At 37.0% G+C, this 21,908-nt stretch overlaps 4 protein-coding genes and 1 non-coding gene across 6 annotated transcripts in view; 1 reads left to right on the top strand and 4 right to left on the bottom strand.

Annotated features, from left to right (window-relative positions):
• LOC101295157 (histidine triad nucleotide-binding protein 3-like) overlaps nt 1-3,267 on the bottom strand; it is a 4,386-nt gene extending 1,119 nt beyond the window's left edge. Inside the window, exons 1-2 of the mRNA XM_004305797.1 lie at nt 3,187-3,267; nt 101-147 (exon numbers count right to left, since the gene is read on the bottom strand). Coding sequence (XP_004305845.1) covers nt 101-147; nt 3,187-3,267 — 128 coding nt within the window. The remainder of the gene's footprint in view (nt 1-100; nt 148-3,186) is intronic.
• A 492-nt stretch (nt 3,268-3,759) lies between these two features.
• Nucleotides 3,760-6,807, bottom strand: LOC101314772 (transcription factor JUNGBRUNNEN 1-like). The gene is made up of 3 exons (XM_004303844.1): nt 6,515-6,807; nt 5,605-5,906; nt 3,760-4,416 (listed from the first exon to the last, which is right to left on the bottom strand). Exons 1-3 carry the CDS (start codon nt 6,732-6,734, stop codon nt 3,913-3,915), a joined length of 1,026 nt encoding a protein of 341 aa, XP_004303892.1. The 5' UTR covers nt 6,735-6,807; the 3' UTR covers nt 3,760-3,912.
• TRNAS-GCU lies at nt 4,489-4,570 on the top strand. The gene has a single exon. It is a non-coding gene; the product is annotated as a tRNA-Ser (tRNA).
• Nucleotides 6,808-11,652: 4,845 nt separating the features above from the next.
• LOC101315068 (glutathione S-transferase F9-like) lies at nt 11,653-14,080 on the bottom strand. 2 transcript variants are annotated; one of them, XM_004303846.1, is made up of 4 exons: nt 14,039-14,080; nt 12,903-13,063; nt 12,761-12,809; nt 11,653-12,357 (listed from the first exon to the last, which is right to left on the bottom strand). In XM_004303846.1, the coding sequence occupies exons 2-4, from the start codon at nt 13,044-13,046 to the stop codon at nt 11,906-11,908; spliced, it is 645 nt and encodes a 214-aa protein (XP_004303894.1). In that variant the 5' UTR covers nt 13,047-13,063; nt 14,039-14,080; the 3' UTR covers nt 11,653-11,905. The 2 variants fall into 2 exon arrangements, with proteins under 2 accessions (XP_004303894.1, XP_004303893.1); XM_004303845.1 differs by lacking the exon at nt 14,039-14,080 and having other exon boundaries at nt 12,903-13,160.
• A 2,371-nt stretch (nt 14,081-16,451) lies between these two features.
• The window catches only part of LOC101295444, a 6,261-nt gene continuing 804 nt past the window's right edge, over nt 16,452-21,908 (bottom strand). The window contains exons 3-9 of the mRNA XM_004305798.1: nt 19,730-19,856; nt 19,389-19,437; nt 19,206-19,285; nt 18,458-18,693; nt 17,323-18,118; nt 17,161-17,243; nt 16,452-16,560 (exon numbers count right to left, since the gene is read on the bottom strand). Coding sequence (XP_004305846.1) covers nt 16,452-16,560; nt 17,161-17,243; nt 17,323-18,118; nt 18,458-18,693; nt 19,206-19,285; nt 19,389-19,437; nt 19,730-19,856 — 1,480 coding nt within the window. The remainder of the gene's footprint in view (nt 16,561-17,160; nt 17,244-17,322; nt 18,119-18,457; nt 18,694-19,205; nt 19,286-19,388; nt 19,438-19,729; nt 19,857-21,908) is intronic.

Genomic DNA, 21,908 nt, shown 5'->3' on the forward strand with positions numbered 1-21,908 from the left:
GAGAGAGAGAGAGAGAGTTGATTGGATGGTCATGGAGACCACCAACCTTTGCTGGTTGGCAAAACTGGTTCCAATGGAATTGGGAGTGTTTGTTCAATACCTTAAAGCAACGGGTTTGATGTCTTGAAAATCAACCACTTTGTCATCCTGTAGGAAAAACCCAATGACCAATTAATGCCTCAAGATGAATTCAAGTACCAAACTCAACGATAGTTGCTGAGAAAATGCAGAGGTCTAAAACCCATTTGGGAGTTCAACTTTCTCGGAAACTGACAAAGTTGAAGGTGATAAAGTAGTCTGAGGTTCACATCCAAAACCAATTGGCAATGGGTGGTGTTTATCTACAATTCTAGATGAGGTCTGCAGAAGCTGATGACGTGTCTAGTAGATGGTCGATTATCCTCCTGCTGACTTGTAATAACAAGGGTGACCGGAAGGTCTTTCCTCCTCCGAAGCTCAAGTCAGTAACTTATAGTAGAATGTAATTACTGAGGGTAGTTAATGATACCTGACAAGCTGATGGCTGGGCCATATTTATGGCCCAGAGTGAGTTCTCTTTACTTGAACACCGATGTGGGACAATTGCATTTGCTGTTACTAGAAACACCCAACTCCCTTTATGCCTTCTAAAACCGTTTCTGGCCCAATGCTACCACCGAGGTCAGGCCCGGCCCATCCTACTTATGGGCGGGTACCTTGGGGCGGCCTCAGTCGTGGTGGAATGTCTGCTGGTTTAAGGGCTTGGGAGGTTGTTTTATGCATACACTACCAGAAGAAAGGCTTTAGCCGACGAAAAAAAAATTTCGTCGGCTAAAGAATTTGTTTCGTCGGCTAAAGTTCACAAACTATGACCGACGAAATATTTAAAAGTTTAGCCGACGAAATTAATATGTCGTCGGCTAAAATGCTTTATATTTGCGGATCTGGACAGCAGCAGCTCATCTGGGAAAAAAAACGGGAGAAGAAAAAACGGGAGAAAAAGTTTGGGTGTTGTCGAAATCTGTCCATAATTAGTTTGTGGAGCCATATATAGGTACGTATATGTATATATATGTTGATTAATTGAGTTTTATTTGAGTTGATCGATTTTAAGTGTGATTGAGTTTATTGATTTTGATTGTGATTGAGTTGATTAATTTTGAGTATGTTGGATGTATATATATATATATATGTGTTGATCGATTTGGTTGATGATTTGAATTGATAATATATATGAATTAATTTGTTGTTAATAAATAGTAGATATATATGTTAATTAATTTATAATATTATTGTGTTGATATGGTATGAAGTTGTTGATGATATATATGAGTTCATGATGATTTTGTGATGATGTTGATATATGATTTTGATTGTGATCGAGTTGTTTACTTTTTTCTTTGAAGGCGGTTTCCCGGGTGAACGCTCAGAACCGGCAACGCAACACAAAGAACCATCATGCCAGTTCTAGACCGTTCGCTGTCTTCATGGACGAGGCGGCCAGGGAACATCCAGAGGTCAACCAGTACGTCTATACGTACAAGAGGGCATATCCTGACTCCCAAGAGGATATAGTAAGTACTCTTTCCTTTTTACGGAATTTTTAATTTTACTTATATATATGTCAAAATGTTAATTAATAATTTTTTCCTATCCAATTAGGCAAAGGTGAGGAAGGCTAGTGACGAGGTGATGAGTGCTATAGTGAGGGAGACATGGCCAGACACGCAAGAGGAAGAGATGTCCGAAGCCATTTCCCGGATCGACACTTCAGATCCGAGGGTTGGGGCGAGGATCATGGGCACAGCCTTCCCACCGCGAGAAAACAACTTCTACTGCCGGGGTCTAGGAAAGAAGGGCCAGGGGGTCCTGAAGACCACTCCAGGATTTCAACGAAATGCAGCCTCAACCAACAGCAGGACGACTCAGCTAGAGTAGGAAGTTGAGAGACTACGGGAACAGCAAGCCGCTCAGGCTGCCGCTCATGCCGCTCAGGCTGCCGCTCAGGCTGCTCAGGCTACTGCTCATGCCGCCCAGATCGCCGAATATAGAGCCTATACTAGAGCCCTACATGCCGCCCAGCAGGCCCAGCAGTAGCAGATGTTCCAGTACTTCCAGGATTTTACAGCTGCCCAGCAACAGGGACTTCCACCTCCGCCCATGCCTGCCCCTATAGAGTTACCTCTGCCGCCGCAATCTCCTCACCAGCAGGCCCCAAATTCGGATATTGATTTAGACCATCTAGATTTTGTGTAGTTGATACCTTATATAGTTTTATGTGCTTCTTGTTGGTTATATATATGGAATTGTTTTGGTGTATTTTGCAGCTTGCTTGGAATGGTAATTTAAGAATTTCGTGTATTTTTTTTTACTGGTAATGGCGTTATAGCCGACGAAACATGCCACAATTCGTCGGCTATAGTATTTTTTTTTTTCCAAAGGGTTTAGTCGACGAATTATGGTATGTTTCGTTGGCTAAACACTACTAAAGCCGACGAAACAGACTCTATGTCGTCGGCTATAGTTATTTTAAATATTTTAATTATATACTTTAGCCGATGAATATTCTGTTCGTCGGCTAAAGTCTGGAACAATAGCCGACAAAAAATAGTTCGTCGGCTAAAGTCTGGAACAATAGCCGACAAAAAATAGTTCGTCGGCTAAAGTCGGACAATAGCCGACGACGGTCTTTAGATTCGTCGGCTATAGCCATCACCGACGACCCTTTCCCGACGACACTATAGCCGACGAAGGCTCATCGGCTAAGGTCTTAGCCGACGAATTAGGATAACAGGCCCACGAAAATTTTTCGTCGGCTAAAGTACTTGTCCTGGTAGTGATAACCGACTACAGGTGGAATGGCCCAAACCCTTATAAACCACATACAAGATCTCATTTTCCCAATGTGAGATTTATATCTTAACAACACGCCCCCGCACGTGTGACGAATTTTTAAGCCTAACACATGGACAACATTTGGGGTGACGTGGAGTTCATGTGGCCGTTACGCATTCACACATGGACGTGGGTAACTCGCTCTGATATCATGATAAATGATAAAGTAGTATGAGGTTCACATCCAAAACTAATTGATAATGGGTGGAGTGGCCCAAACCCTTATAAACCACATGCAAGGTCTTATTTTCCCGATGTGGGATTTATATATCAACAGAAGGAAAACAAAATGTAGAGAGAGAAAGAGCTGACCGTGTGGAGGAGAGTGGTAGAGGTTGTTTTTCTGGTGATTTGGCAGAAGATGCAGCGTGAAGCTACTGCGGCTCCTGCCATCGACAGCCTTTATGCTTCACTTCGAGAGAGTTGCTGTTGAGGTTGCTTCGTTTTATTAGCTTGAATTAATTTTCTTTTTTCTTCAAGACTGAAAAGTATGACCATTTTTGTGTGATCATCATATATATTCTTCACAAAAATGTCATGGCACAGTTGAACATATATAGCTCTTTCTTCTTTTTTGGTTCAAGTACTTGAAATGTTAAAGAAAACCAATAGGTACTATATATGTAGCTCTGAAAAAGTGTAAACCCCAGTTAGTTAACAATCTTAGATTATTGGAAATATGTGCAATTGGTTTAATTAATAGTACCAACTTATCCATTTTTCTTTAAGACTCGATGAGTTAAAACTCAATTTATAAGCTGGACCAATGCAAGCGGCATTTTACTGTTGTAACTAAGATAACTAAGTTAAAATTTAGTTCAATTGGTTTGTTTGTTTGCAAGTTGTTTGTAATGCAAAGACATACTACTAATAAACCGTTAGTCTATTTTAAGATTTTGTACATTAATATAAATTATGAAACAACGTCGATCTGTAACTACATTCTTATTAATATTGTCTAAATTCCTATGAACAGGAAATAAAAGATGGTCTCAAATCAAAGGAGATCGACTCCCAAATGAAGATCGATCTGCTTATCTATACACAGTCGTCATAAACTTGGTGGATGTATCCACAGCCATTCGCCAATTGAACTACTGGTCTCAACTCATCCCAGCAGCTTCCATCTGTAAAGAAATCATCGGTTTCGCTTGAACGTAAAGAGAGCTCATTTCTCATGAAGGATGAACCATTATAAGACGTTGTGAATGAATTAGCCTCTTGAGGATGTCCATCAGCTAGAGAACCGAACTGCCCTGATCCATGAAACCAGTGATTATTTGTTTCACCATGATGGACTTGTTCCACAACTACTGGCTTTCTTTCATTAATTTTTTGAATGTCGACTACAGAGACATCTTCGAGGCTCGAATATGGATCATGAGTACTGCAGTTCTCGGACTCGAAGCTGCATGTTTTTGAATTTAAGTCGGTAGGGTTAGGGTTATGCTTGGTTGATGTGGCTTCTTCCTGCTTCCAATTTGGTATGTATTTCTTGTAAGATGGGATTCTTTTGAATATTCTGCACAGTGTCCAAACTTCCTGCAAAACCAATCAAGTAAAAGCAATGCAGTAATTAGATTTGAAAGTTTATAGCTACACACTAGCAACAACGACGCTTTGGCCGAGTGGTTAAGGCGTGTGCCTGCTAAGTACATGGGGTTTCCCCGCGAGAGTTCGAATCTCTCAGGCGTCGGTTCTTTTTCATGTTTTTTTTAAGTTTTGTTTTAAATATCATAGAAATGCACATTAAGTCATTATCATTTGCATTCAGTCTGCTTCAAACGACCTATATACAAATGCACTGTCACATTATCGATCATATATATATATATTCTATTATTAACAACTGCAACTCGTGCGGTTTTTATTTTTTTTGTTCACATTTGAGTTTTCAGATGACCAACATATATGCATGATTGTCATATTTTAGGTCTATCATTTAGCTTATGAATCATGAGAAAAATATATACATGAAGACTCTCGACTGGAGTTTATTGTTTGCAATCAAATTTCAAGGTTTATTAATTAATAGCCAATTTTTCAACAAAACTTAATAGTCAAGGCCAGGTTCATTATCAAGTTAAGAAAAAATATCACTATCAAATAATTCTTGTTGGAAAGTCTAACAACGTACTTGTATAGAACAACGTACTATATGCAAAAAGAATGGATTCATTTATTAATTTTCCTAAAAATGAAAGCATTCCTCTGTCACTTTGTTTACATAAATATTTTGTATTAGATGAACAACTCAAATTTTACAACTAGTTTTTTGTTATCGAATTGAAGAACAAGAACTAATGCAAGCCTAATATTGATACATTTACATGTTATAGAATTTTTCAGTAGACTAATTTATGATGCAAATGCATAAATTTGAAGAGAAAGAATTAATAGAGACAAGCGTTAATTAAGTATTAGATTATATATGATTGGTGTAAATATAGATCTCCCCACTATTTCTAAGAGAAAGATAGGTTTTAGAAAGCTGTTGGACCATTGGATCAAACAAATGCTCATTTTTTCCCAAACTAGAGGGGAAAAGGAACAACTAAATGAGAAGCTATGTCTGCAGTTTAGTTATCAGTTTTTGTTCCTCCAAATTTGGGTATAATAAATATGGCATTCTGATCTTATTTACAGTTTAGGTGTGAGGTCACATTTCTTTTATTGAGCATGAAGAAAATTAATTGATAGGAAGTATATTAAGGGAGAGTGTGAACTTACAGCTTCTTCTGTATTGTCTTTGGCATTGAGGAAGTTGGTGGCACTTTTCCCATTTGGTGGAAGGCGAAACTCGTTCATCATCCAGTCAGTTTTGGTGCCTTTGCCTGCACTCCCTCGGTAGTAAACTAACGATTTCTTGAGGCCGATGCACTCGAGAGGTTCTTCAGCTGAATAGATGGGTTTGTCGATGCCGGTTGCTTTCCAAAATCCAGACCCTGTGACTCTGTTAGGTCTTACGCTGTTTCTGTATTTTCTCCCTCTCCTGCAAAAGAAGTAGCACTCTCTGTCTCCCACAGTGCTAACTTCAGTGCAAAGACTCCATTAGAACATCAAAAGATAATGTTCTTAATTTTAGTGTAATTGGGAAATTGATGCTAGCATAAATCTTAATATGTTGCATGAGAAATGAGTGTGATATCTTTTGAGGATATCTTTATGTAATATATAATCATGTATTGCATATAATAAAAGACTGTTTTCATTCAGGCAGTGACTGCACTCAGATAATTGAAGAGGTGAAACTCAGTTTTCTGATTCATACTACTCAAGTTTAAACTTTATATATCAACCTATTTGCTTCGTATACTTAACTGAAACTTAAGAATATATAATAGCTTGTGTTAAGATCAAGATTAGCTCAAATGATGATGGAAAGCACTCAAACCCACTAATTTTCCCTCCCAAATGTGCAGAACTGCAGATGATGATGAAAAATCCATCTGTTATATTTGTCAAATAAACGTATCGATCTGTAGAACATATATATACACATATATATCATCAAGAGTAACCTAGAGTTTTCATGAGTACACTGACAATAACTGAACATATGATTGAGAATGAACTGATGGAGTATATATATATAAGCTAGCTGCCAATTATTATATAGCTGATCGTTGTAACTACTTACTTGGAAGATCCCAGGGATCATACTTGTAGATATCAATCTGCCTGATGAGTTGATCCAACCTAGTAGAAGTTCTAGTACTAATCTTCTTCTTCTCCACCTTAACCGGCAGATAAAACCCAACAAGTTCTTCGTCTGTTGGATGAAACCGAAACCCTGGAAGAATCCCACCTTCTAATTCCTCATCGCCATCCTTGAGTTTTACCTTTGCTGCTTCCTCCATCTCTAGCTTGATCTCTCTTTTACGATCTCTTACTGCTTCTTTCAGCGCATACTTATACTATTCTGGCTATTCTATAAGTAAAGTAGAAGCTTCGATCTTATATAGAAGATAAAGAAGGGTCGATATTCAAGTCTTACCACAAGAAATAAAAGATATTTAAAGAGAAGAATAGTGTTATAGTTATTTGGCGGTGGTTGCCTTGGTCAAGTCACAAGCGGTTCCTTTTGAAACCAATCAAAAGAGGCTAGGTCTTGGAAGAACCAGTCTCTCTCTCTCTCGAGCTCAATCTATCTCTAGCATACAAGTTAAATTCTAAATCGGATTTAAGTGGTAAAACAAGGTCTCATTCATACTGATTATGTGTGACTTGTGAAACAAAGAGAGGATTAGTTTTCTCCATCAATTAGGTCAAGAAGGATTAGTAGTAGTCTTACAGAAAGTTAATTAGTCATGTATGGAAGGTAAAAAAAAACATGTGATTAAGGACTTTCTAAGTTGATCGATCAAAAGTCCACCTGTGTAGGCAACCACGCATCACACCTTGACTAATAGGAATGTTTCAACTGGAAGCTAACAATCTCAATTGGTAAGAACTACATTATTGCTGCTGCTGGAGGTAATCGAAAGCTACTGCTATACTTATCAAACCCTAAAACCAGATTAAACTGAAATATAGTATTTTCTTTTACCCTCCTAAATAGACCAGGCCTTCCCATTTGAATCAGACACGTAAGAAACCTACACCTGTAGCCTGATCGAATTGCGACAAGAAATAAAAGAGATCTAGATCATCCATCGATCACACCCTAGCATGAACAGCTGCATATATGCATGCTTCGATCTCTGTTGGCCAAATTAATATGATATCTTAATTTCTCTTTGATGTGTTGTATAGTACTATAGTGTAGTCGACGTCGATCATCTCCACTTGGCAACTTTATAATTGCATTTTCGATCGCAAACTCACTCGTATGATTATTACATATAATGATTTTGATAATGGTAAGTTCTACTATACACGCGTGTATGACACACATCAAATTATTGATATGTAAGTCATGAATATATAGGGTGCACTGTGCACACCGTCAAATTATTATGTGCATAGATATGCCATACATGTACGTGTATATAGTAGAAGTTTTGATGAAATTGTGTCTCGAAATCTCTTCAAAACAATGACATGTCGATAGTGATCTACAAGTTGCTGAATACATAGTACAAATCCACTATTGTATGCTCATCTCTTCCCGATAAACGAGATACTTCAAAAATTAACTACCTAATTTTTCCTCATTTTCACCAAATAAATAGCTTCAAGTCCGATCCTTAGAAAAGTACTACAATTGCTTTCTTAGTTGTTAATGTCCATTTTTTTTACTGTAGTTTTGATGTTGTTCTTTCAATTCATAGGTGTTGGCTACTTGTATGGTCTTCGGACTATTCATACTTAACCGTTTTGATCGTTATGATCTCTGATCAATGAAATTTTATCCTTTTCCTCAAAAGTCTTTAGAAAAGTACTAAATGAGCTATATCTATAGACCATTTATTTGCTAAACATTTTCCGTTCACAATTCTCCTCCTTAGACCTTATATAGTACTGTACGTACCAATTTCCACCAGCATGGAAATTTTGTTCTTGTTACTAGAACCTATGGGAATTATGGTCATAGTTTCCATATTTTACCTTCCTCATCGATCGAGTTATACTTAGAAACCGCACACCGTAGAAAATATGTGGAAGAATTTAAACCCATTTTTAGTTTGACAGAGATAGAGACACAGACGACGTATATTGAGACGGATACAGTACGTAGAATCCAAGTCAACCATACCTAATGTCAATAATTGATAATTAAACATAGACCATTGTATATTTGTATTCAAAAAACAAAACAAAAAAAGACACAGAGACCTTAACTAAATACAAAGTCCAAGTTCTATCGGAGATCTTATGCATGTAAAAGTCAGGTCTGTAAAGAAGCTTCTTTTCCCAGACAAACCCAATTAGGTAATTTGCAACTAATGCCAGATCGTATACATGTAATTAGTTGACTGTAACACTTACCTCAGAAATATTAACACGTACACTTGTTGCCTAGCTTTGATATATTGAGCCAGAGATTGTCAATCTTACACACGACCATTCGAGACCAACATACATTTATAATCTAATTTGAAACTCGCACGCACTTTTGGTTTTTACAAGAGCATGTAATTTGTATAGTTTCATTGTATCATGCATGAGTTCATGAGTTGAATCCATGGGGAATTACCAAACTGTTGGCCGCGAGTCTAATTCCAAACCATGATCATACTTTGGCCAAACTAAAGAAGAAAGGGAAATGGTGTAAATGGAATCATTTTAACATTAAAGCAAAACACACTTATTGTTTATAGAATTATAGGTGTGTATAAACTGCAAAATAAATTATATATTGCTGAACATGGACTCTAACAACAATAATTTTGTTATAAAGTGTAACTCCAGTTTAAAGCATGATGGCACTTGTGTCAATAGATGATGATCAAAAGCGATTAGCCGCCGAATAATGGATCCGAGGCAAGGAATAAAATTTTAACGATCATGGAAATTTCGACCGAAAAGTGGATATTTTGATGAAAATATCAAGAAATATCGAAATTGATAAAATTTCAGAAGTGAGGTGAAAAATGTGAAAGTTCTCTTTGATTCGTATATGCAGTTTTCTTTAATTTCTGCTACAACTTTTCATGCTGACGCTTATAGCTAGCCTTCTGTTTCTAGGGTTCTTATTTCTTATGTGTGAAAACTGAAAACCGTTTTTCTCAGTATTCAAACGAGACGTACAGAACAGTACGTTCTGAAATTGATATGATGTACTTTGGATCGAACCCGGCCACATCAATAATCATCTGGGTTAGCTGTGGGAAACCTCACCTTTAAGCCTTTCCATTTCAAACACACATGCACACATGCACACACCTGACTATTTGATCGAGCATGCACCTTAATTTCCAATAGTACTTGTCGACTGACCTTGAAGATCGAAACTGATCGATACTCAAATCTGAGAGACGTAGCCATGCATGCATGCGAAGACTTCTGAATCCTCTAGATTGAGCTCATCAGATATTTGACCACATATATCATTCTATATGTCGATCTGGAATTCCAAATCAATTGTCTGCATTTGCATTATTAGCTAGTATTATGTTTAAACTTAAAACCATGCCAGCTTCAGCTAGCGTTTGACACAATCCAATATTAGTTCTTGAATTCTCGCCAAATTAACCTGAGCTATCAAAAGAGACTAGTAAGACATTTGCTATTTGCTTGATATGGACGTCTGACCTCGATCCATATATTCAAGTTATATATAGTTCACTTACGTACTCTCCTCACTGCTCCTGAAACAATAATCAAATAATTTGTCTAGCTAGCTAGTCCATTGGTTATTTCAATTTTGGATCCTCAACCGACAGTGTTGACCTAAGGAATTTGTACATGAGTGTTGTTTTTTTATGTGTATGCTAAGTGATTAGACGTTTTATAATGAAAAAAGGTCGTGTGTGTCCTCTGTCCAAGTAGTTGGGAGGTGTAAATAGCATCATTGACAAGCAGCTAGTCTGAACTCGATGGCATACTTCAAAAATAACTGCGTCGATTAAATCCTTGTGCAGTTGAGGTTATGCAGCAGCGTAGTATATAATATCTGGTCCAAATTAACAGTCAAAGTTTCTGATGAGCAGTCAAGTTTCGATCAATAGGCAGGTGTATTGACATTACCAAAAGCTCAGTCAATTCATCAAGCAGTGTCAAATATTAGAGTGGTGAAATTTGAATAAACTGCAGCAATTCAGATGAGGTTGGTGAAGTTAAGAATTCCATTCTTCCAGTCTCGTGCATCTTTGTTCAACCGGTACGTGATAAATTCCTTGCGTGTGTGGATAATGGAACACCAAACATGACTATTTGCTTGAGAATTAGAAACACAAGAAATCATATAATCAAGTCACCTGGATGCGTGTTATGTTGAGGGCTTCTCCAGTGAGCAGTGACAGCTTCCGTTCTTGGTTCTTTCATGTGAACCTCAACAAGAGCTTATCTGCTCACTCAAAGTGTAAGGTTGTTCAGCCATGCTTGTTAGTAACTATGCTGCACTTGGCATCAAATCAATTAGTCAAACAAAACGATTTGATATTGTAATTAAGCGAATGATTCTATTGTCTTAAGCTAGCAGACATGGATAGTCAGCTCTTTTCATACCGATGTGAAGCTGTGGACCTCAACAATAGGCTCGATTCTATTCGACGATGCTACAAGACTACAATTCCTTGTCTGCTTCACTAAAAATGCCAAAATTATAAGTAATTAGGTCTGACATTTGCCTTTGGCTTTTTCCATCATCAATCTTACCTACATTGCTGATTGATCACCTTAATTAGATTGGCTTTGATCTGCTATTTCATGACATGGGAATATCTCTAGGGAAATCATATCAACATGGAATCAAATCCAAGTACAGTAGCACTTTTCACAGAAAGCTAATCATTAACTAGCAGCTTAAGCCTATATTGGAGACTCTAAGAACTGGAGACAAAGATGGCTCTCCTAAACAACCTCATCTTTTAAACACAGCTAGAGCTTAGGGGTAAACTTCAATACTAATTGTTTTTCCAAAATATGCAATGCCACTAGATCACTAGAAACAACCATGTAAACGAGGGGCACTGCCTAATTGCCTTCTCCCTTCTCTACGATATGATTGGTTCGGCTTTGTAAGAATTTTTTCGTATGCAAAAGAGCTTGAAACTGAATGAGTTTCATGAGCATACAAGTATTTCAGTGCAATTACATTGAAGTGAGATTGTCGAGTGAGGAATTTTAACTCTGCCAGTATACTTTTACAGAACCAATCAATACTTAAAACGACAATCCTATTCAATCCACTGAAAACAGAATGAGAAACTGTCAAGACTAATCAAAAACAAGTGACGAGTCTCGGTATTCCTTGCTCAACAGAAGTTTATTCGTGCCAAGTGTGCAAGCAATTACGAAGAAAAGAGCACATTATTCCCAGAGGTTACATTGCGTTTATTTTAAAGCATACAGACGTACAGTAAATCTGTGAATGGACATAAACTCTTCTTAAAATAATCTTTCATGTGAAAGGGATATTAACGCCTTAAAATGGGGCACCGAACTCGAGCACCTTCTTCCACGATGGCCTGTTGCTAATATCATCCCACCAAGCTGAGACATGCTTTCTGCTCTTTATCATGTAGTCTTTCCCTACAGCACCCACCAAGTACTGTGTAAATGGAAGGTGGCTAAGATCAGCAAGGCTGAAAAAATCACCAGCCAAATATTTGCTCTTTGATAGCCTCTCCTCATAAACATCCAACACCTTGCCTAACTTCTCTTCACTCTCTTGAATTATCTTTGGGTCTGAAGGGAAACCCTGGACTGGGGCAAACAAAATGTGAATGACCAAGTTGTCAATTGATGGGTGGTAGTTTTGAGCTTCAACCTCTAGCCATTGTTCCACAAGGCCTCTTTCCTCAATCGTCTTTCCTAGCAAATCAGTCCCTTGTGACTTGTACTTTTCTGCGTAGTATCTTATAATTGCCCGTGATTCTGCAAAATCAAATTTGAATGACTTTATTCAATAAATTAGGATTGAAAGGAACTAAAGTAGTCTATCAGAAAAACATTCCAATGCTAATTTGATATTCCAGATAATTCAAATAAAAAGTTAAGTAAAACCACTGATATGAAATGCTACGTCTTGTTAAACCAAAAGAACTTATAGTTCCCCTCTGATATGGAATGCTATGTCTTGTTACGATGAAAATAATTGAGTTGTATCTTAAAAATCTTGGTATAACTGTTTTTCTAAACTTCTGCAAATTCAGGAGGCAACCAGAAAGGGAAATAAATGGTCACTCAATCTGAACTACATATTCAAATAAGTATATTAAGCACATGAACAACAACAATAAATCAAAACAGTACATGAAAGCTCATTTCAAGTAGATACCATATAAAGTATAATCCCCATCTTGAATAACAGGAACTGCTCCAAAGGGCTACATGAAAAGAGAAGACAATGCAAACGATCAACCACCAAGTAAACAAACAGATATAGAATAGATGATGGATATGAATCACAAAGTGATTACTTGTAATTTGAGGAATTCAGGATCTTTATGTTCTCCCTTGAAAAGATCAATGGGGATGGTTTCAAACTCAATCTCCTTCTCAACAAGACACACTAGAACTCGTTTAGGAGAAGCATATGAGGGGCCATACACCTTTACCACCATTGTAATTGTTCTAACTTCTGAATGAGAAACCAAGAATTATAGATGAGTCTGTTCTTGCAGTTTGGTGTACTCCCTAATTTTATAGACTATCTTATCTCTCACAGCATACACTCCCCCTAGTCGAAGATAGGAACATATTCTAATACCAAGAGGCAGTAGAGAAATTGTAATAGTCAGTTGATTGGTCAAGGTGGTATCACACTGTGTTAAAATCCAATTTGAAATCCACCTTAACAAGAAAAGACATCATTGAGGTCCTATATCTAAAATATTGCGTAACAAACAGGACCAAAAAGCTAAAATGAATTAGAATATATATGCACTCAAAGAAAAGTAAATACGCCCACTCAAGTCCGGGGATCAATACATAACAGATTTGCCAATTTCTAAATAGTTTAACAAAGTAGAATAATCTCTGCGTGGTTTTATTCTCTCCTAACTAGACTAAAGTAATCATCCACCATCTTATGATTCACAAATCAACACCATTCAGAAAACTAGATCAATCAACAAGAATAAAAACTAAGAAAAGTTATGAGGGCCGCTGGTCACCAAGACTAGCCTCCTCCTTCTGTAAGTCACTACAACAGTTCACATTTAAAGGAAGTTAATAACTTATTCGCTTAGGATTCTTCGAAAAGTGAATATAGGTGGCTGGTCATAGTCTTGACAAAAAATCTCTAATCCAACAAAAGAAGACAATTAGATACGTAATCAGTGAGCATTCTGATTTTGATAGATGGGCATGTTATAAGTCAAAACTCAAAACGAACCAAAAAAACACAGCTTTTTAGTTTCTAACACAACCTCTAGCATACCCAGTATCCCAAACACTCAAGAATCACACACAAACTTACTCTATCTAAAAATCAAGCATATGGGTAATCATAAATTCAAAAAAAACAATACAAATTCAATCTAAGAAAACAAAAACCCAACAAGAAAATCGAAACCCAGATATTGGGGAAAGAGTGAGAATAAAAAGATGGAACCTTCAGAGCATCATCAGTAGGTTCCAAGGGTTTTGAGATGGGCAGATTGAGAAGGAGAGAGAGAGAAGCAGAGAGAGAGGAAATCAGATACGAGCAGCAAGGGAATCAATCGGTATATTCAGATTGAAAACTATTAAGATTGTGAAAGGGAAAATCACGGTCCCTCAGATGAGTTTCTTGTCTACATGTTTGATTGATTTCGATTGCTGCTTCAAGTATTCGATTCAACCCTTCTTCTACAACTTCGTCATCTTCTCTCCCCACACAGCCGCTCCATCTCGCGCCCCTGAGTCTTAAACAGGGTGATGGTTTTTCTATTTAAATGGAGATTTTAGGGCTTTGAGGTTTTGGGCCGAACGCTAATCTTCTAAGTTAAAAGTCAGTATTGCTCCCACGATCTGATTTATTGACGGATACGTATCCGGCCGTATCGGGGGCATATCGAACCATATAAATACGTATTTGGCCGTACCAAAAAACAAATTCTTAATCTACAAGACACTAGGTACGCTCTGGTGTGATCATAAACGGCCAAATACGTTTTAAAACTCTCATAAACGCTTCGGATACGGTCAAAAACGTATACGTAAATACATCAGATAATGGGGGTAATAATGACTTTCAGCTCCTTTAACGAAATTAACACAAGCGCGCATCAGTCTTCTGCTTCGCTCTAATTCTTCTTCGTCCGCCATCTCTCTCTCTCTCTCTCTCTCTCTCTCTCTCTCACATTTATACATCAAGTCCAAGTTGATTTATGCTCAAACCGATAGTTTTTTTATAGGTGGTACTCTTTCCTCGGTTTGGAGTAAGGTTTTAACAAGACCATCACCGTTTGTGTTCTTCTACCAAATGGGTTTAGATTAGATTTCCGAGGAAAAGTGAAGACTATTTTCCACTTCTTATGTTTTTTGTTATAAATATGTATTGTAGTGAAAGATACATGCAGTGTAGCTAGTTAGTAATGAGCCACTTTTGTTTATGCCTTTCACATAGGTTGTGGATTGTCCATTTTGACTTTGTCATACTTATATCATGTACTTATCTAAATTACGTATAAATGCAATTCTCCTTCTCAAAAACAAAAAAACAAAAAAATGTCCAAGTTGATTTGGCTCTGAATTGGAGAGTTTTGAGTACTTAATAGTTTTCTCAAGGATTTTGTATGATCGACTCTTATGCATCATTACAAAACATACAACAATCTTAAAGAAAGAATAGTCATAAACAAGGGAGTGAAGGACTCCACATGAGCCTTTGATACGGTTGATAACTAGAGAGAATCACCTTCCACAATCATGTGTAAAACCAAATCGCGATCTCTTTACTTTGAAAAATGAAATGTTTTGAGGTGTCATTCAGACACTTGTATAACACATGTCAAACCTTGTCCGATACGTTTTTCCTATTGAAAGTGTTGTGTGAAATAGTCTTGATATTACTACAAAAAAAAAAAAAAAAAGTTTTTTCTTTTGCTTTCGTAGAAGTTTCGATCCAATTCCATCAATTCTAAAGTTGCTTACTATTATGATTTGAAGGTGGCAAAGTTGGATGATAAAACTGGAGAAAACACCGTGTGCTATGAGCCTATGATTCACAATTTTGTGTTAGACATCAAAATTTCGGTCAAGTATTTTCTGAAAGAAACTTTTTGAGAATTGTTCTCATGGCCTCAAGGACATCAAAATTTCGGACAAGTATTTTCTGAAAGAAACTTTTTGAGAATTGTTCTCATGGCCTCAAGGGGTTAGAAAAGCATTCGATAATGTGAAAGGAAAAAGTAACAATAATATTGAATAATAATGATTATCCAATGAAGAATCTATTTTGAATTTGGTATTTGAAATGTACTAAATGTAGCAATTGTCTTGAATATCTTAATCATAAGACTCGGACTATCCGACTATGCAAGTTCAAAATGCATTGTATTAAGCTGCCTAACACTTTGAAAACTGAATTTTCACCAAACTTTCCTAGTGAAACAGCTTGACACCTAATTTTATCAGATAAGACTAGCAGGGTATGATATTATTCATGTGAAATATTAGACCTGATAAATCCATAACTTGTATGATCCAATCTAAGAACTTGAGGCTGTAACACTTCTGATTATCCAAATACAAAGATCATATAATGAAAATAGAAGTTGAGGCATAAATTAAAAGGAAAAGAACTGAGATAAGATTTTCATTGATTCTGTACATTCTAGGCAGTAGCATACTGCCAACATGTATTTGACACCATAATAGAACTTCCAGAATCAGCCACATTTGTTCAATGGTGCGACTCAAACCAGTCACCAATTTACCATATCCCTAACTTGTTCAAGCTTAAGTTCAAAAGAACTCATCTCCATGAACATCATTTCGCATGTAAAACAGACAACAAAAGGGGACAAAACCACGATCACCCATCAGAATGAAACCACTGACTTTGGCTGGGATGAAGACTGCAACTGAGAGAGAGCAGTATCACTTTCCTCATTCTCATCGAACACAATGGGCATTCCCTCTATGTTTTTTCTGCAAACCAAAGAGTGCATAGTTAGATTTGCTATCAAGGCAAATTAATGCATCTTTAACAGTGGTGAAAAACATGTAAAAGCTGAAGAGCAGAAACACTATTGGAGGTTATTCAGCTCTCAGACGAAGATAGCACAAGTAGATTGAAAGTTATTCTATCAGAAAACAAAAGAGGAATTTTTTGTTATCCCTATAGACCCGGCAGGACTATGGGAAAGATAGCCAATGTTAGGCCACTGAAACTTACTGTTGCAGCTTTTTAAACATCAAGTAACATATGAACTTTTCATCAAAAACATAATGTGTATGGGATGTATCAAAGAGAGATACCTTATCAACCACAAGGCCTTGAAAGAAGAGTAGGAGGAAAGACATAAATAAATGAGTCTTGGTCATGACTCAACCGAAAAAGACACATGACTAACAATTTTAACTAAATGGAATAGGTTTAGTGCAGCTCTAACAGCCTAGTAAGTAAACAAATATTGGGGTTCACAAAGCAAGTTTCATATTGCTTGCAGGTTGCAACCTCAGATTTCAACCTAAGGGAAGATATTTGCAGAAATCCAGCTGCACAGAATACATTAGACAAGGAAGTACCTCTGAGAGATGAAAGTTTCTTCAGATAATGCCTTCTCCAGCCTCTCTTCAAATGGTGTCGCATGCCAACTCACTTTCTGATCCTGAAAATAGAAAGGACTTTAGATATGACACTTTAGCAAATGAAGGCTGCAGAAGAACATACAAAGCAGCGAGACAAACCTCTTTGTATTTATTGGTTGAATTTGGGATTCCATTCCCATCCCACCACTTGGGCGAGATACGAGTAGAGTCATCTTCATTCCAGTGAGTAGCAACCAAACCAATTATAGGCCTGTCTCCAGGAGTTCTGCCAAAATAACGGTTTCTGACAGAAGCATCTCCCAAATTCGGATTGTTGTCATCTTGAGTCACTGGCTCCAGCCAGGCAGACATACTTGATTCCACCTGTAACTCCTTTCCAGATGAAATATCTTTTTTCCCCTCTTCTGATATGGGGGTTGCATTTCCAGATTGTTTGAGAGACACACTAGGCTCAAATGAAGACCCATGTGAGTTAGAATCTTCCTCTTCCGGTACATTCCACCGAGAGGTGCCCTCAGGGTATGGAAATGAATACACAAACTGAGACCTGATTCGAGACTTTCCATTAGGAAAAGTTCCCTGGCCTGATGGATAAACTGTTCCAGGTGTCTGCATCTCTTCAGAGAGAGTCAGCGGGGTTGGATAATCTGAATACTTTGATGTGCCCTGTTTTCCTGGAGTTTCAGCTATTTTTACACTCCTGCTATAGTTACCAGATGAAGAACCTTTTGAGGATGCTGTGTCAAAGTCACATTCAAAGCGAACAGACTTTCCCCTCCCCTGGACATCTGTGGCCGAGTGGGAAGGTGAAGTTGGAGTTACAGTGTTCTCAGCCCGATCAGAATGAATCTTTACTGATGAAGCAGTACCTATTCCACTACCTTCAGTAGAGCTGAGAAAGCTCCTTCCAGTACTCTGTTGGTTTGACTCATAACTAACAAAAATATATGAATTTGACAAATGTCAGAAACTATGTTGTTTTAAAATCCAAGATATAAAAATTCAGGTACTGAAACAAAGCATTTATACCAATGCAACATGGTTCCCCCCAAAAGTCCAAATCTTTAGATCAATCATAGTGCTCAATTACTTGCTGGAGACAGTTTTCACAATGGAACCATTTTTTTCTAAACAGAAAGATGAGATAACCACTAACAGTTCATAGACGACAACAATGACTTTGGAAATTATGTTTAAAAAAGGACCTTCCATGCCTCTGATAATTAGATAATGTAATAAATTTCCAAGAATGTTAAATAGTTATGAGGATAACCTGATAGGTGTATGCTCTGACCCCGTTCTCCACTGCTCAAAAAGTTTAACAGGTGTAGGAGGCTGCTCTGGTTGATTCTCCTGCTGAAGCTTTTTAATGGATGTGTTGGGAAGCCATGAGTTGAATTTTGACGGCTCCGAATCTCTATCATGATGGGGTGAGCCATTAAACTTTGAAGCTTTCCGGATTTCAACTGGGGTCTCAACTATAGTACCACAAGCCTTAAGAAATTTGGCCTGCAGAATCATGTACCTTAGTTAAAAGAAGTATTTTTTAACAGTACGAAAAATTCCAAATGTTAACATATAAACTTAACCAAAACAATTGTGACTAGGAATAATGAGACTGATCTGACACAGAACTGGAGTCAAGCTAGACTCCACCAGCTGCCACAAATTCAACTTATAAAAGCAACATTTTGTAAACTGATGATGGTTCCTTGATTTGTCATCCTAGTGGTTGCATTGTACTGCATCACAGATGCTTAGTTCATTTTGCAAGATCAAGAAAGCAATTTCTGTTAAAACAGAAGCTAGAAAATGAGTTGCCAAAACTGGCCCTCATATATCCCAATTGAACTCAAACTATATGATTTCTAACTGCTAAATTGACTACCAGGTGAACAGAACAAAACGGCATTAACCACAGAATAACGTGGGGATCACTGAAACAATACTTCCAAAACCATGTGAACATGTATAAGATTACATCTCATGTCAGTGTGTGAGTGAGTTCGAGTGTCTCATACCTCATTCTTGAGATCCTTTTCAGTTTGTGGAGTCCCATAACCAGGACTTTCCTTATCTCTGGATGGAGATTCTCCTTTCTCTGCACAAGTTACATACAAACAATGAAGAAAAAGAAGAATCAGAAATGACATTTGTAAATAAAGATTGAAGAAAATACTTCATATGTGAGCAAACTAGCATACCTTGGTCTAAAAATAGAGATGCCAAACGGTTCTGAGACACCACAGCTCCCTAACCAAAACAATCGGAAACCGAAAACAATACATCAGCGCCACATCTCATAAATCAACAAATTAGCAGCTATAAAATCAGTTCGACATGATAATCTCAGCTCACAAAATCCAAAATTAACAACACAGAAAGACCTAAATCTCAATTCTTTCCCTAATTCAACACAAATCACAACACAATAACTCAAAACCAAACGGATTATCAAGAACAAGAACCGAAATAGAGCTGATTCAAAGAAATTTAGAAAAGGGGGAAAATTGAGTTCTTGAAATTTCGAATTGAAAACCCTTACCGAGCGGGAGGAGTGGGAAACGAGGTTAGGCCTGGAGCGGAGGTGGCGATCGTCCCTGACTCTGAAGCAACCAAAGAAGCAGCCCATGGCTCCGGCGAGCGATCTGTCAAGAAACCTCAACACGGATCTGCACACAAACCCTAATTCACGATTGAAGCATAACATCGATCTCCAAGAACTGGAATCGGAGAAGAGGCGAGAGAAGGAAATCGAAACCCTAGCTTTCTTGATTTGTTTCCTTTTGGTTTTTAGCTGAGAGAGAAGAGATAGAGAGAGAAAGAGTGAGAGGAGAGAGAAAGAGAGAGAGAAGATGGAGAGTTGTTGGGTCGTTTTTGAATTTTGAACAAATAAAACGAGGGAAACAAAAACAAATACGCCTAATCTCCTCTGCCGTTATAAGAATACTTGATGCGAGTGTGGTTGAAACGATACTCGCTCTGTCTAGAGAACACGTGTGATGGTTAGTATAATTGGAGACGGTTGATTTGTACGCGAGTTTGTAATTAGGGGGGTTTAAATTGTTTTGGACACATAACGTTCGTGTATCATTTTTGTAGTAACTCCATTTCCATTTTTGGTTTTAATACAATGGATTCAGTTTTGTTTCGTCTCTTCAAGTGATTTGATGATTCGGGAAAGGAGATTTTTGTTTACATATTTAGCGAGAAGAGGCAAAACCACGGTCGTTTACTAAACTTGAATGGGATTCATTAGGGTCGGTAATTAAACATACCTATAAAATCTGATGTGAAATATAAAATAATAGGAGTGTGTATTAAGAAATTAAAGGTATGTATTTAAAATTTCTCCGTCGTGTGTAGCCCACCCCAAATTTTGAAAAAACATAGATTTCTAGCTAAATTTTAGTTTAAAATACTAAAAATTAAAAAATAACCCACCTCAAATTTCTGATTTTAGCCCATATGCTATTAAAATTAGTCCATTTTTGACATAAATTAATACACGTTAGTTCAAAAACTACATTTCTAGCTAAAGTTTAATTGAAAGGCTAAAAATTTAAAACTAGTTCAACCACAAATTTTCAAATTTAGCCTATATGTAATTAAACTTAGTCCATATTAATAAAAAGAAAAAAAATCTAGCTTACCCTATTATAAAATCCTGGGTCCGCCATTGATGGGATTGAGAAGAAATCGGAGACCAAAAGAATGGGAAAGAGAAGGAATGAGAGTGGGAAGGAGTCATTCAGTCATTCCTGTTGCATGCTTACTTGTTGAAAGAATAGTTAATAAGGAATCAAAATAGAAATGAAATTGATTACGAAAGTACCATTCTAATACAAATATCTGTGGTTTTTGTTCTTAATAGTTTGGGGTTTTTAATAAAATTATGAGGTTAATTTTGGAAAATTGTCGATTCACCAGATCCAATACCAACAAATTGTCGAAAATTGTTGCATGCTTACTCAGTAACTTTCTTGACTACACCTAGAAAGTTACTGAGTTCAATTGAGGTAATACTCTATACAAAATCACCATCTTCTTTTAATTACTTCCAATATCACATGTGAAATTAAATCTGATCAATCTTATATTATTATGAAACAAGACAAATATTTATATATGTTTGTTATCATATGCAATTTGTGATTGTCAGTATCACGCTACTTACCTTAGTTTCAATCTCAATGTTTGTATGGCACGCTCACATATTTTTGGGGCCAAAAGAAAACACGAGGAACTTGGAAAGCATATATACACATCAACAATTTTGATCGAAGTCTCCATATACGTATAGCTTTACAGCTTTTTCAGCCTCGTATAATGAGTTGTGTTCTTTGTATTTCTTTACTGGTTGTGTGTGCTATCACTTTTAATTAGGACTATATTTTCGTACCCGTTCCCAATCAAATTAATAAGCAAATATGTAATTACTGATAAAGTAGTCTGAGATTCATATTTAAAACCAATTAACTGTGTAAGACGTGCTCCAAACCATTATAAATTCACATGCAAGGTTTTATATTAGGGAAAATGCCCAAATGCACAAAAATAGGGATTTTAATACCCACTTCAATGTAAATCTTTTCTTTTAGCCCATTTCAATGATTTTTAATAAAATTACGAGTATACCCTGTATTGATAATTAAACTCTTCTCTCTCTAATCAAATCTCATATCTCTCATTCTCTCTCTCTCTCTCTCTCTCTCTCTCTCTCT

This window comes from Fragaria vesca, linkage group LG6 (assembly GCF_000184155.1).
Source record: "Fragaria vesca subsp. vesca linkage group LG6, FraVesHawaii_1.0, whole genome shotgun sequence".
Classification (NCBI taxonomy): domain Eukaryota; kingdom Viridiplantae; phylum Streptophyta; class Magnoliopsida; order Rosales; family Rosaceae; genus Fragaria; species Fragaria vesca.